General features: G+C 46.4%; 1 protein-coding gene across 1 annotated transcript in view; it reads right to left on the minus strand.

Annotated features, from left to right (window-relative positions):
- Positions 1–16097, minus strand: part of LOC148453322 (transport and Golgi organization protein 6 homolog) — a 103088-nt gene that overhangs the window by 66810 nt on the left and 20181 nt on the right. The window contains exons 2-6 of the mRNA XM_088462285.1: positions 5405–6066; positions 5088–5204; positions 4040–4190; positions 2649–2785; positions 1215–1414 (exon numbers count right to left, since the gene is read on the minus strand). Of these exons, the coding sequence (XP_088318411.1) occupies positions 1215–1414; positions 2649–2785; positions 4040–4190; positions 5088–5204; positions 5405–6066 (1267 nt within the window). The remainder of the gene's footprint in view (positions 1–1214; positions 1415–2648; positions 2786–4039; positions 4191–5087; positions 5205–5404; positions 6067–16097) is intronic.

Here is a 16097-nt window from a genome sequence, read left to right on the forward strand (position 1 = left end):
CAGTATTCTGTAGGGGGCTGGGGCAATTTAATGTATATATTTTTTTATGTGAGGGCCAATGTGTGTATATGGTTTTTTATTTCCCCTCTGGGGGGCCAATGTGTGATTTTAGCAGGACAGTCCCCATGCCCCTTGCTTCAAGGCCACGCCCACATTTTTGCACACCACTCCCCTTTTTCACGCTTGTGAGCAAATGTAGATACTCGGTAGATTACAAAAGATTTTTAGCTTTAAATGTAGATCCCAGAGTACAAAATTCTGGCCACCCCTGGTCTATAGGATGCGCCAGGTACTCGCTGGTCCCATGACCTGGGCTACACTGTAACTAGTGTTGGGTGAATTGACTCAATTGATTCTAAAATTAAATACGTGATCAAAATTTCTTAAAAGATGAATACAATTTCTGAATAAATAATGCACATCGGAGAATCAGACGTATTATAGTGCATGGAGAGTAATGCATCAACACACATGACTAGTCCATGGCCTTATACACTGAGCATCCAGCCCCTCACACACTAAAAGGGGTAAATTTACTTAGATGCGGTTTGTCAAAGGCGCTGATTATGAAGACCAATCTTGGGATCGGGATCGATTGGATCCCGGGATTTTGGTCCAAAATTGGTGGGATACGAATCCCGGGATTGGAGCTTCCAATCCCGGGATTTCGGGACTAATGATCGCATGCGCTATTTCGTTTTTTGATATGCCGGGCAGCGCTGAGCACTTGCAGCACTCACCCGGGAGCTTTGCGCAGTGTGACGTCACACTGCGCAGCCCCACTTCTGACCGCCCCTTCAGCCACACTGCCGGCCCCATTGTCCAACTCAATCCCAGTAATCCTGGGATTGAGCGTTTTTCAATCCCGGGATTGAGCGTTTTTCAATCCCGAATCCTGGGATTGAAATAACAACCCGGGATTGGCCTCTCTAGCCATGATCTCTGAATAAACATAACTGTAAATGATAGTTAGGTATATATTCGCTAATCCCACCAAACTGCTCATTGTTTTATTCTTTAATGTCGTGATTTCCTGACGTTTTCTACTGTACTGTTTTGAGCCACAATAAATATATTTTTGAAAAACAAAAAGGAATTTAACTGCAAGTAGACGTATGTCGCAGATTCAGCATCAGCAATTTGGTGCATGAGATGAAAGCAGTTTAGGGGAAGAACTACCTCCTCACTACAGCCTACAGGTAAGTGGCTCATACATTTCCGTCTCTCTGAAGCAGTTCAGCCGCTCCCCTGCTTGTGCCATGGTGCAGCACAGTAAGGGCTGCAGCATGGGTAGAATGAGATGTTCCTCTGCCAGCTGAGGGTGATCCCGTGCCATCTTCAGGAAAATTTCAGTAGCGACTCTTTGAAACTGACGTGCTGTCAGCGTGTCCTGGATGTGTAGTAAGTCCAGGATCTGGGAACAACAGAAGAAAATAAATTTGCATTTACCACCCCGGTGTTTCCAACACTAGTCTGAAAGGAACCTCATCACTAAACTGCATTATAAGGGCGATATTCAATTGTTTTCGCAGTCCGTATCTCCCGTCTAAAGTGACGGGAGATCACAGGGCGCTATTCAATTGTTACTGCTTTTTCGGTCGGGTTTAGCCACGTAAATCGGCTTCCCCCGACCAAAGTGCTGGGCGCGATCGCGAAAAGTGCAGTTTGGACGCCCAAACAGGTCATTTTTCGCCTATTTCGGCTCGCCCCCCCCCTGGGGCGGCGAGCTGAAATGGAGTGCTGTCAGCTGATCGCGCCCGACATGAGCAACAATTGAATTCCGCCCTTAATGTTTTAATGCAGAAATTGGATACTACAGCTATCAGTTGGGAGGTCACGGGAGTTAGTCAATCTGAAATACTTTGCACTGCTGATAAATTTAGTATGCTGCGATTGGCTACAGGTTGATCTAGCACAGTTCCTCTGCTGCCTTGTTCTGAGGAATGAAAGCAATAGGGGGCGCCAGTAACAGCTGCATGCAGTACAATGTAAAACGGGTTCCTCAAAGGTCTGAGCAATGCTTGTGCACAGTGGTACTCCCCAAAATCAGGGTGACAGTGAGCACTTATGGGGCCTGGTTCTGAGTCAGACGCAAGAGCATTTGTGGACAGATGTCACCAATTTCAGCATACTGCGAATGCGCCAAAGAAAGAAAATCGCCGGCTAAGCCGGATCAGGCAGATGTTCACTGAAGGAGATCGGCAGTGCGGACGGATTGATCTGCCAGTAGAGAAACCACACTACAAATGGGCCTATCTGAACAGTGACCATGCCCCGTGTCATAAGTGTGTCGTAGGCGGGTAAGCCGGCCTCAATACGCGAGTGTAGCGTGCAGACAGAGCCTGTTTTTAACGGATAATTTGAACGTGGGTGCATTGTCACGATACTAGTGACGGCGACTCCGGCTGTGGATGTAAAAACAGTGGGCGGGATAGGCTTCTGCGTGCAGTCATTCAGGATTTGCCAAACACACTGGCGGACTCTCACATTAGAGTAAGTAGGAAGCCGCGGGCGAATGAAAACAGCAGCCGCCGATGCGTCCCGCTCAGAACCAGGCCCATGTTCTCTACTGACCAATAACTAAGAATAAAAGACAAATACGGGAATTTTTGGCAGTGACCAATAGTGACAGTTCCGTGGTCTGTTACCTGTGGGCAGACCTTCTGGTAATATTCTTCCACGGTCAGTGACTGCTGCGGACAGGATGCCAGGATCTTGGCTACGGCATCACACTTCTTCCAATTGCTGGCAGCAGCTTCCGCTTCACGTCCCCCAGCTGCACCCACTGTAATATAAGAGAGTCCGCTCCTTACCTGGTGTTGCCAAACATTTTTTGGCTCTAAGGAAGCGGATTGTATGCAGAACACAAGACAGTAACGTGCAGCAGCAAAGGCTATTATAGAGCCTGACTTCCTTACACTTCAAATTCAATCTATCAGCATATTACGCAGAGCTATACAGTGAGGGGTGCAAACCAATTACATACAACAGGACAGATTCCGAGACGGACGCTGGACCGATTCGGTCACAGCTGTCCGGTGGTTTTTGCCATCTGGGTAAGCTTAAGGTTACTCAGATAGCGAATGCCTGCCTGATAGTGGCGATGATGATCTGATGCTGCGTCGTCGGACGCAGCAGCGGATCAGATAAGCCGTCAGGAGGCGTCTTTTTACACAAGGCGCCTCCTGCAACTTTTGCATATTTTCCATCTCTGAATCAGGCCCAATGACATGAAACATGGGGTAAGGAAATCCAAATGAGCTCCCAATAAAAGAGATGTGGGGGGGCACTTAGTATATGAGGTAGTGGAATAACATTTGTAGTTTCAAGTGGGGAAACACGTTTATTCGATACAGGCACAGTGCTAGTTCCTGGCTCTGTGTAATTTGTGATTACAGCATTAGTTCTGGATAGCTGATGATCACAGGCAGAGTGCTGGTTTCTGGCTCTGGGCAATTGCTGAGTTATTGGTGATTACAGGCACTGTGTTTGTTCCTGGCAATTGCTGCTTGACTATACTGTGCTAGCTCCTGGCATCGGGCAATTGGTGATTGCAGACACTGTGCTAGTTCCTGGCATCGGGCAATTGATGATTAGAGACACTGTGCTAGTTCCTGGCATCGGGCAACTGGTGATTGCAGACACTGTGCTAGTTCCTGGCTTCGGGCAATTGGTGATTGCAGACACTGTGCTAGTTCCTGGCTTTGGACAATTAGTAATTGCAGACACTGTGCTAGTTCCTGGCATTGGGCAATTGCTGACACTGGGCTAGTTCCTGGCATTGGGCAATTAGTAATTGCAGACACTGTGCTAGTTCCTGGCATTGGGCAATTAGTAATTGCTGACACTGTGCTAGTTCCTGGCATCGGGCAACTGGTGATTGCAGACACTGTGCTAGTTCCTGGCTTCGGGCAATTAGTAATTGCAGACACTGTGCTAGTTCCTGGCATTGGGCAATTAGTAATTGCAGACACTGTGCTAGTTCCTGGCATCGGGTAATCCCTTAAGCGCAATAAAGCATTTCTAATATTAAACCAACCTCGAGCTCCTTCTAGGATCCCGCGCACCACAGACTGGACCCCATGCGGCCTCATAAGTCGCTCAGACAGCAGCTGCCCACAGAGACGGCGCAGCCAGGCAGGAGCCGGGGCACGCTGCACTATGGCTGCAACACCAGAAGGACGGGGACCCTGGAAATAGGGTAGGGATCAGTGTCTGCAGTCAAGTCATATAGAGCTAATGTGTTCTTTCTTTACCAAAGACGATTAACAAACCCTGACAATGAAGATAAAGAAAGTAAACCTGAAACATGCACCTAAATGGATATGAAGACAACCAGGAAACGTTAAATGTGGAACCTTTCACATTAAATGGCTGCAAATTTCTGTACAACCCTGGCTAGTCCCCCAGATGTACCTTATCTGTGTGCACATCTATCATTACTGGGATGTACCCATGTATTGAGCGAGTGTAGTGTTCCTTCTAGCACCCTGCATGTCACAACCCGTGCGGTTATTCTTTCCTGCCTAGGGTGTTGCTCTCTGCTCTGGTGCTTCTAGCACACTCATTGAATAAGGTCCTTGAGGATGCATTTGCAGAAACAGAACTAGGACGGCTTGTGTGTGACTACATGAATCTGTATTGCATTAGTGAAATAATTGTCAGAATGAATACTATACTTTCTCAATACAAAATAAAAAAATATCATCCACTGACTGCAACTCCACAAATAAGATATTATTATGAAAAAAAAGACATCACAAATGTCTATTCTAAAAAATAGCAATTAAAAGAAACAAACACACTAAAGAAAAAGTTACTAAAAAAAAAACTATTAAAGTAGCAAACGGTTAACTGGACACAGCTCTAAACAGAAAGAACACTGGTGGGAATCTATCAAACCTTCAACAGTGGAGAAGTTCCCCATGGCAACCAATCAGCTTCAAGCTAGCCTTGATCAGTCAGAGTCTATAAAACAATAGGTGGATGCTAATTTGTTGCAATAAGCAGCTTCTCCTCTGTAGATGGCTTGATACATTACCCCCTATATTAGATAAGACCGGACTACAGTCATATAGAGAATGTACCTGTCTGGGTCTCCCCTGCAAGACCAGCAGCTCTCTGATGACCAGCGGCTGGTATAACTGATCCAGGAGACCCCTCAGAGCCTCCTTACATTGGCTCCTCTCGCTCTCCGTCAGATTCTTTGAAAAAAAGAAAAGCTGTTGGAGCGATACAGATATAGAATATAAACATTTAATGTATTTTAAAACAGTATAAAAACTTGGCCGAGTTGTTCATTCCAGGCCAGTGTTGTATGCGATCCAAGGGAACAGGACACGGACAACATAAAGTAATCATATACACCGTCACCGCCCATGGTGGCTCCAGCAATGTATTCTACCTTCAGTCTCCCCTCTGTGCCCGGATCGCAGTTTGCTTTGGTCGGGCAGCATCCCAGCTGGCACAGCCCAGCCATGAGGTCCCCAAGATGCTGAGTAAAGAGTATAGTCCCCAGTGAGGAATGGCCAGACACCTCCAATAGAGCAATGCAAGAGATGTACAGCCTGCGGGTACGAACTTGGGGCAGGTCACATGACGCCATTGAGCACACGAGGGCTCCAAATGTGGAACGATGTTTCAAGGGGAGGCCAATCCCGGGTAGTAGATATGGGCAGATTCCCAGAGACACCACAAACTGCAGAACAGACTGGACGGTCTTCTGCTGAGCGATGCTAAGTGTGTCTGGGCTAAGTGCTGGGGCAGCCTCAGGAGTCCTCAGGTTGGGTTTCGGGGGCTGGAAAGAGGCAGCCAACTGAGTCATACACTCCTTGAGAGACAGGAGTAAGAGCAGAGCTTCTGACGTGAACTTCCATGATGGATCTGCAGGTGTTTCCGAGCATCCTCCCAGCCATGTGGCCACCCGGGAGACCCTGGCCCTTAGGATCTGTAGTTCCTCCCATTTAGGAGCCGTTTGAAGCTCCTCCTGCAGGCAGGACACATTGAGCTGCAATGTACTGAGTAAGGCAGCTTGTTCATCGGTACCATGAGCGACTGACCCAGCATCTGTAATACATACATTACACATATAGATCAGAATACACTGGCACTTCATGTATTACATAGAAGCTAGTATACTAACATTAACACCACAATTAATTTCTCAGCGATGTGAGCAAACATTACAGAGACACATCTCTGATGGGCTGAGAAGGAAAATCTGTGAAGTTTGTGGCCGTGAGTTGACAAGGAAACGGTCCGAACGCTGGCAACTTCTGACCATCGCTAGTGACTAAATTGTCCCCATAGTAACTAAAAAAAAATCATTCTATTTTGGTTTGAAAATGAGAAATACCTAACAATAGTTTAAATGGACTTAGGACCTCATTCAGATCCACTCGCAAAATGCGAGCACTCGCTCTGAATGAGGGCGGCCGCTTTTCTTTTGAAAGGCGGCCTCCTGGCCGCTCGCTAAGCGGTAGGTTACCACCCACAGCTTTAGCGAGTGACTTGGTGATGGTTGAGACCATCGGGGCTTGCGACGAGACCCTTGGGGTCGGGTCTCGTCTACCAAAAGTCCCAGGCAGCTTCCTGCTCTAACAGACATCCCTGGTGATGTCAGTAGGGCCGCCTACAAACGGCAGGCGTTCCTTCAGGAACGCCTCCGTTTGTCTGGCCACCCCCCCACCATGTCTACAAAACGGGGCGAGCCATCGATCAACATCGACAGCCGCCCCTTTTGTAGCGAGCCCCGTAGTGGGAGAATATCTCTCTCGCTCCGGGGCTTGCACACGCACAGTGCCCCCACCATCGACCCGCTTGCGAGCGGGTCTGAATGAGGCCCTTAGTTTCACAAGAAAAGAAAAATAATGTTTATTCTTTCTTAGTAACGCATTCTACTAACTACTAAGTCTAAATGCGTTACTAAGAAAGAATAACAATTATTTTTCTTTTCTAGTGAAACTCACGTCAAACGTCTGGCTTGTTGTAGACCAGCACTCCAGCATATGTGTACAACACACAGATGTGTCCTAGTGCCCAATTATCACTCTGCGCATATACACAACGGCGCAATATACAGTCGTGCATATCTTGCACTTGTAGCCCCCCATTTAGGGTCGGACATCAGTAGGGTCCGGATTGATCTTTGGTATATACCTGGTATTGATACATAGCGATCATCATCTGAAAAGGGGTTGGGTATCTGACAGTGCCGGTAATGTAAGCGTCGGCATCCCGACTGCTGCTGAACGTATCCCTCTGAAAGATAATCAATCGCTTGGAATATTGATAACCTGCACATTCGAGCGGGAGACCAGCTTCTTCCATCACAGAGCGCAGCTAGGGTGTAGTAGTAATGTGAGGGACTCTGGACCTGATTCAGCGCCGCTCGCATCCAGCGTATGCAACTTTGTCAAAGTGACACCATGGGAAGCGCTCGCTCGCCAAGGCATAAGCACACCCACCTTGGCGGTGCGAGCGATCGCTCTGTGTATGCAGACACCCACTAGCATATGTAGAGACGCCCACTAGTGCACGTCATCTCCAGGAAGTATTAAAACATTGGTATATCGAGCACCGTCGGATGCGATCGCAGCGCTTGTGGTTGCCTTACCCTACCGCAAGCACTGCGAGGAAATCAGTGTAAAAAACAGGCATCTGACGTGCACTGTGATGCTGCCTGTTAATTATGCACGCCTTAAAAACGGCGTTGAAACACCCAGGCACGCCTGCGTTCGCACCACCACTCCCCCGTTATTAGTGTCCTGCCCCTGTTACCACCCACAAACAGCCTCTCCTGTCACTCATTTCACTGGGCTGTCTTTGCTGGGCGAGCGAGTGGGTTGCGATCACACAGAGTAGTTCGCGCATGCACAGAACGAAGCATGCACGTACGCATACCATCGGGCCGCCTGCGAGCAGCTCTGAATGAGGTCCTCTGTCTGAGCAGCCTGGGAGGCACTTGAACCACTTCTGGTGAAGGGTTATCATTTAAAAGCGCAGCAAAGAGTGGTTATTAGCAACAGGAGTCATTTACCTTATCACTGCTGCATGGGAACACAGACACCACATGCCTGGCACAAGTATGTACCCTAGTAATACAATATTACCTTTGTGCTGAATGACAAGAGCTGCAAATGTAAGGTGTATTGGCAGCCTATACAGTGTGTGTACATACTAAATGGGCCATGTTAAAGGGAATAGCAGAGAAGTAATACTGAAGTCTGCATAGGGGCAAATGTATTCATCCAGACGATAAATCTTATTGCCTCTATCAAACCGAAACTGCACCAAGTATAAACCCCAAACACTGACATATTTGAATTATCGATCTTTGATGTCCAAACCTACCAACCTTGTGCTTGGAGAGGTGGAACAGCTGCGCTATCGTGCAAGCACAGTACAGGCAAGGTGTGCAGATGTGGAATATGAAGTGACCAGATATAGAAAATATGCCAACAGTTCACTTTTAAGACCCTAAGCCCCATATTTTATTCCCAGAGATAAGCGGTCACCAAGTTCATCTGCGCTCACCCTCGAGAATTAAAGTACAACAACACAGCACATTTTCCTGCACACCTCTATGGGATAGAAGGAAAAATTGGGATGCTGGTGGCTGCGGGGTGCTGGGGAAATGGTAGGAAAGCCGGCACCTTGCGGTTAAGTGAATTGCACCCTTCATGTCTAAAGCAGGTATTCCGTGAAGGACACTATAATGGATTTACATAAATGATACAATCTCAGCTCTATCTAGGCTCAGGTGACGTCTTCAATATGGAGGGCACCCCCTCTGTACAATCCACCACGTTTTGTTCTTCTAATGTTTACTTTTTTAACTAAAACTGGTTTCCATTTCCTCTCATTTGCTGTTATATGACCAGTAATATTTATTTTACACAAACTTTATAGATCCAGAAAAATCCTAAAGCAAAGATATGACAGTATATTAGTATAGATGGCACGTGATTATACAGGGGGGTGTCTGTCACACAACACAGAGGCCAGGTCAGACATACAGCATCTTTTTGCACTGAATTATAATAATGCATCTGTGTACAGGATAAACAGCAGTAGGGCTGGACTATGGGCTACTATGGAACTACAGGACCCAGCATGCTCTGACACAAGTAGCATGCTGGGAGATGTAGTTCCACCCCAGCTCGGGGACTGCAGGCGGCCTCAGCTTTCTCCCAGCCTCTGCTCACCTTTTGGAGTAATCAATACTTTCAGCGCCTCAATCACCGTCCCCACGTTCAAGTTGGCCGCCATCTTTCTACACCCAACACACGGGCGCAGTTGTATTGCGTCATCATGACGTGTATCCTGGGGAAGGCAGCCATATTGCGCGTGGCAAGGTGTGGCATGCTCTCTCTCACTGTGGATGGAACAGCTGAGTCTGAGTGTGATTTTTGCTAGTATTACAGAGGGTTGGGGTGAGGGAATGATTTCATAGCTTCAAAATGTGCACATATCACCATGCTGAGGCCAAATGCAAATTAACAGACAATATTTTGCTAACATTATAATGTGCTGTAATACTGCAAGCAACCAGCCAGTTACTGCATTTGTAAGGCGCTGAGGAACGCTTGTGGTTTCATATAAATAAATGATAATAATAATTATCTGATCTAGTAAAATAGTAATAAAAAAACAGAGCTTAGATAAGGCAACTTGTGCACTGACCGGGTTAGTCATTTATTTCCTCATTGTCTCACTATAAGAGAAGGATTATTTAGCAACAGTAGTCTTTCTGCTTATAGGCATGGCCATAGAGAGCAATGATGGGCCCAGTGATGGGGGGAGAGGTCTCCAAATACTGGGTGCATGGCTGTGCCCACTCCGAAAAAATCAATGAAAACCACTGTGTGTGCCACCAAAAACTGTGGGGGGGGGGCATTCATCCCCCTGTACAGCGTCCACAAGCCCCTAAGGAAGCCCGGGCGCAGGAAATTTTTACCCGTACCATCACCCCTACCCGTCTGCTGATAGGGCTAAGCTACAAGAGTGATTTTTACCTGGGGTGAGTGCACGTACAGGTAGTGGACACACGAATGAAAACACCAGTAGAACGCACTTAATCAGGCGTTAGGCCTCCACGTCTGCCAGTACAACTTGTGTGCCCAGTGGCAATCAGTCTACCAATACCTGCCATTGTGCAGGAGTCTCATTCCCGTGTGTCCCATAATGACTTAATTGGGTGTAGACCTGGTGACCAAGGAGGACATGGTTTATGGATATCGTCAGTGTTATGCTTGTCCAGTCATTGGGTGACTGTGCCCAGTGGATTGGTGCATTGACATCCTTGAAGACACCCCTCCTATTTGAAAATAAATGCAGAGACCTGGGGCAGTGCTTTTTTATGATGGTGCCGAGTACCGGCACCTCTTTTGTTTTCTTTAGAAACCCAAAGTTCTTCTGCCCTCATCACTAGTATATTTAACACTCCTGCCTGCAACTGGTCTCACCAGATTCCCCTGTTCCAGCTACTTTATAGACCAGGCAGGGGTGCTGAAAAAGGGGAGCGGGGTATTAGTTACCTGAACCGGGCTTGCTAGCTTGCTCCTTACCTGTCAGGAGCCCAGCACATGCTGCTGTATGCTGGGCTGCAGTGGAACCAGGGAGACTACTGCTGTTGAGTAGCAGCTGCAGTATCCTCTCCACTGCCTGTCGGGGGGGGGGGGAGTGATCACACCGATTTGCTTGGATTTACCCCTGGATGAGAGTCTCACAGTGCCCCTAACCTCAGTGCTTAGTTCTTTTTCTTCTAAGAGGGGTGTGGATACACCTCCCGTGATTAGGCCACGTCCCCCGAGAGTAGCGGGAAGTGCTATGTGGCCACGCCCTTATACTGCAAAGCCACCCCCCATCTTACAAGGCCATGCCTTTTTATGATGCGCACAGAGCATCCATCTCCCCTCCTGCCAAATGTTGGGAGCTAAACTTCACTGTTGGAAACAAGCACTCTGTAGACCGCTGCTATTGCCAGCGCAACTTCAGGATTGATATGGCCTGGTTTGTTTTTGGGTTCTGCTCGAGAAGAGAGATCTGCAATATAAGTTCAACTCAGGGATGGCCACTGTTGGGTTAGCCATCAATGTTCAGTAGAGTACCATTAGTGGCTAACATTGATGGCATGTAACCATCGACAGGAAACTATCAATGATTTCACCCACCAATGGTCAGTCCTGTTCTAGTAGTTCCTGGGTAGTGGGCTAATCAGATTTTGGGGGCGGGGCTTCAAGAGTCACGGCGGGGGCAGAGTTATGCTTTGTGCCCCAGAGATAAAAAATAAAAATAAAGCACTGTGGAGCTCTGAGTAATCGATGGCTGGGAATCATTGGCTCTCCGCCATCGATGGCAAAGCTATCGACCATTGGTGGTTAACCATCAATGTTTGGCAATCATCGATGGTCGATGGCTATCCCTAGTTCAACTCAGATATGCTCGCTACAGCCCACACTCAGTAAATCAGTTGAACCTGTAAGTAATGTAAACTTTTTGCCAGTTTTCTCCGATAACAGTAAGTGTTACCAATACCATAGGCTTATTCATTTTAAGAGTGATCAAAATAATGGTCTCTATGTAAAACAAGATCTAACCTCCTGGATTTGTCCTGTGTGATGATCAGTACCTCTCCCTTCCACAGCTGGCACTGATTCCTGCAATTACCAGGGTATATCAAGCAGCAGTCGCACAATTCAGAGGTGAGGCAGCTATTTTGGGTTATAAATTCCAAAGATTATTCATTCTACCCATGAAGTTACCAGACGAGGCAGCCATCTTTGGCACAATACATACAGTAGGATACACCGGTGTGAAATAGGCAATACCTGGATGAGATGACACCCAATGGCAGAGCTATAGAATACTGAAGTAATATACTCACAGTGAATTACGTAATTGTGGCCCCATTCCCTGATGTACATTTCTGGCATTGTGCACCGCTAAGAGGCCACGATGACACAATTCACCGCAAATCTCATCATGAAACCCCCGGACTGCCCACTTCCCCAGCGATCTGGGATGATGTCTACTCTCCTGGGATTATTGAAGAACTGCCCAAAATTTGGGAGTCTCCCAGACACCCGGGAGACTAGTCAGGTGTACTTCAGTGGAAAACAATTATAACATTCTGCGCTACACACAGGTGAAAATGCTGCTTAGTAAAAATGTGATCCCCACCACATATATATATAAACATGCATTACCAAAATTTACCAGGCGCAACTTTCTTTAGGGTATCAGTGATTATACATACATCTGTAAATCTGAAATTATTGCAGATTAGTCTGTAATAAAGTTCAAAAGTCCTCTTTTTTATGTTGATCCTCTTCCACTCGTTCCACAAATAGAGAAAGAAAGTAATATACCATTCAATAGATGTAGGTGGGTATAATGGAATTGTAATATTCCTACTTACATCTAAGATTTGGTGTAAACCCTTGAATGTACAATCCTGATCATGCGTACCCACTGTCACAGGGAGGAGGTCACATGACACACTAGCTGCAGTGTCTTACTTCCCCTTCACGGAGAGGACCCTGACGTCATCAGCCAGTGTCCAACGTCATTCCCTACCATCCACGTGGGCATAGTAGGCCAACGACGGGTGTGTGATGTGACCTCCTGCCTGTGACAGCGGGCAGAGCCGTAACTAGACTTTTTGGTGCCCTGTGCCAAAGAGAGCATTGGTGTCCACACACCCCTATTTTTAAATAGGGACATAAGATAGTGCACCAGAAAAAGTGGAATGGCTTCATGGGGAAGGGCCAGGGAAGAGATAGGGGAGGCCAGGAGATGCTGGGGACAACAGAAGAGGAAGCTACAAGTGAGAATGATAATAAATACGAAAATTGACAGGCCCAAACAGTGCCCCCTGCCCTGCAGTGCCCTGTGCCATGGCACTGGTCGCACTACCTTAGTTACGGCTCTGGCAGCGGGTACGCATGATCAGGATTGTACATTCGAGGGCTTACACCAAGTCTGAGAGGAAATTGAGGGAGAAGGACTACCGAATCTTAGATGTAAGTAGGAATATTACAATTCCATTATACCCACCTACATCTATTGAATGGTATATTCCTTTCTATCTCTTTGAGGAACGAGTAGAAGAGGATCAACATAAAAAGAGGACTTTTGAACTTTTTTACAGACTAATCTGCAATAATTTCAGATTTATAGATGTACTTCAGTTTCCAGCTGCATTTCGGATCTTAAGCTGGGTACACACACACGCGCTGTACACACTGCACAATCCGGCGTATGACGGCGCAATGTATGGTTACATGCTGCGTGTAACCTCCCCGGGTCGTTCATTGCAGCATCCCATTTGTGCAGAACAGCAGATGGGATGATGCAATGAATGACCATCGCGCACGCCTGATCAGTACGATAAATATCTGTACAATATAGTGTTCCGATCCTCGTATACGGCATTACTTTGCTGCGTCCAACAAGTCTGGAGATTGTTACAATGTCTATCTGTAATTCTTCCACTCTACTTGCCAGGTGCTAGAGCTGATGAGATTGATCCAGACCTATCCTGAGATAAGACTTGTGGTTCGGAGAATGCCAAGAGAAATGACTGTACACAGGGTGTTGTTGTCTCCATATGTCCACCAATTGGAAGTGAGAGATATATGAGCGACATGAATCAGTGATGGGCTGGTTTGTACTTTTTATATTTATCTGTGTTTGAGTTTAGAGCCGCATTAAAATATCTCACTGGGTTTGAGAGAGATGTGTCATACCTGCTTTCAACACTTGGGGGAGATAGAGCAATGAAATATAGATATTGTAAAAGGATAGATTAGATACAGGATACAAAAATGTTTCCTCTTACTTACAGTAATGTACCTTATTATTACCAGTTATTTATATAGTGCACACACATATTCTGCAGTGCTTTACAGAGAATATTCGGCCATTCACATCCATCCCTGCCCCAGTGGAGCTTACAATCTATATTCCCTACCACATGCGCACACACATACACACACACTAGGGGTAATTTTGTTGGGAGCCAATTAACCTACCAGTATATTTTTGAAGTGTGGGAGGAAACCGGAGCACCCGGGGGAAACCCCTCAAGCACAGGGAGAATATACAAACTCCACACAGTTAGGGCCGTAGTGGGTATCGAACCAACGACCTCAGTGCTGTGAGCCAGTAATGCTACCATTACACCATCTGTGCTGCCCATCTGTACCTGTCTCAGTCTTCCCAAGTATTTTGAATCTTACGGGACAAGCTTTTTTTTTTTTTAGAAATAAAATGCAGACTTATCTAGATTCATTTGATTGTAGCGAATGATTCAAATACCCAACCCACTTTTTTACCCTGATAATCTGATTTATAAGGTGAGCCTCATGGAACAATCAGTATCCAGAACATGATGTTTTCGGCTAGATCAATCTCTTTGGCCACTTACGCTGTAGATTTATATGTCGCTGATTGTTGTGCATGTATTTGCCTCCTTGTGTATTTGTTTTTTAGATTTTGTAATTCTTTTGTAATAATAAACAGATTTATAAAATAATAGTTGAGGTTACATTTCTCCCTGCACACGGGTTGCACATGGGCAGCACACGGGTAGCACACGCATGTGTCAGCACATGAACAAAAAATGAAAACAGAACATGCAAACATACAGATTAGATGCAGATTATAATCTCCCATTAGAATACATGCTCGTTATCATTTGCCTGGTTTTCCCTGTGCCCATCACATGCAACTGAGCAGATTTAGGACGTATCTATTAAAAAAAAATTGTGGGAAATCCCCTGAAAACACCTGTTTGGGGGGGGGGGAGGGGATGGGGGTTACCTGTACATATTGAGCATCCCCAGGATGTACAGTCAGGTCCATAAATATTGGGACATTGACAGAATTTTCATATTTTGGCCTCTATTCACCACCACAATGGCTTTGAAATGAAACAAACAAGATGTGCTTTAACTGCAGACTTTCAGATTTAATTTGAGGGTAATTACATCCAAATCAGGTGAACGGTGTAGGAATTACAACGGTTATTAGTCTATTGCTTGCAGGCTGTGTGTATCATTAGACCGTGAGCAAATCCAAGTTATTACTAAGATCAGCTATATGGGTTATACTTGACACCTCTGTAGCACCACACCTTAAGGCCCCCATACATCAGCAATTCATTGCAGCAATCGTGCAATTTGCAATCGATTATGTATAAAAATCTTTCCCTTTTTCAATCGATTGCAGATTACAGAATTGCCACAATCGATTGAAAAAGGGAAAGATATTTATACACAATCGATTGCACGATTGATGCAATTAATTGCTGATGTATGGGGGCCTTTAGACCCGAGGAGTAACTGTGTTTTCCACCCATTATGGAGACGGTGCAGGATTCATTTGCTTTTCCATGATTATTTTGTATATGGAGACGACGAGCTGGGAACATCAGGCCATCGCTTATTTGTACCATCTTTTCATAAAAGCCTACAGAGTGTCTGGGAGACTCCCAATCATGGCCGGAATGGCCGTCTGAAAGCCTAGCCGCCTCCATTAGCTCTCCTCTTCTTCAGCAGTGTCATGTCAGGGCAGACTGCCAGGGGCATTACTGCAGAAGTGTTATGCCGGGTACACAGTACACACTAGACAATATGTCGTCCAATCCAGGAGGTCGGTTGACATATTGTACACATTGGCGAGTGTGTACCTGCTATGTCGCTGATGATGCACACTCCCTTGCATCATCAGCGACATCGCTTGTCAGACCTGCATGCAGGTCCGACTGGCAATATTGTCAGTGGGGGCCATGCTGCTGAATGCAGTTTGGTCCCCGCTCCCGGAATCAGCAAGTGTGTACGCGCGGGGAGGAACGCTGTGAGGTGTGTAATTGAGGAGCACTGTGATGTGTTAAAAATTGAAGGGGGGAGCGATGTGAGGTGAATATTGAAGGAATGGTTGGGGTGCTGTGATCAGATGTGGTGAATACTGAAGGAAGGTGGGGGGGAGTGTTGTGTGATGTGGTGAAGAGTGCATTGAAGTGGGGGAGTGCTGTAAGAGAATAACATTGAAGGGGGGGAGGGTAGATCTGCCTACAGACTCTCTCACCCTGT

Source organism: Taudactylus pleione, unplaced genomic scaffold (genome assembly GCF_031769625.1).
Source record: "Taudactylus pleione unplaced genomic scaffold, aTauple2 ptg001183l, whole genome shotgun sequence".
NCBI lineage: Eukaryota > Metazoa > Chordata > Amphibia > Anura > Myobatrachidae > Taudactylus > Taudactylus pleione.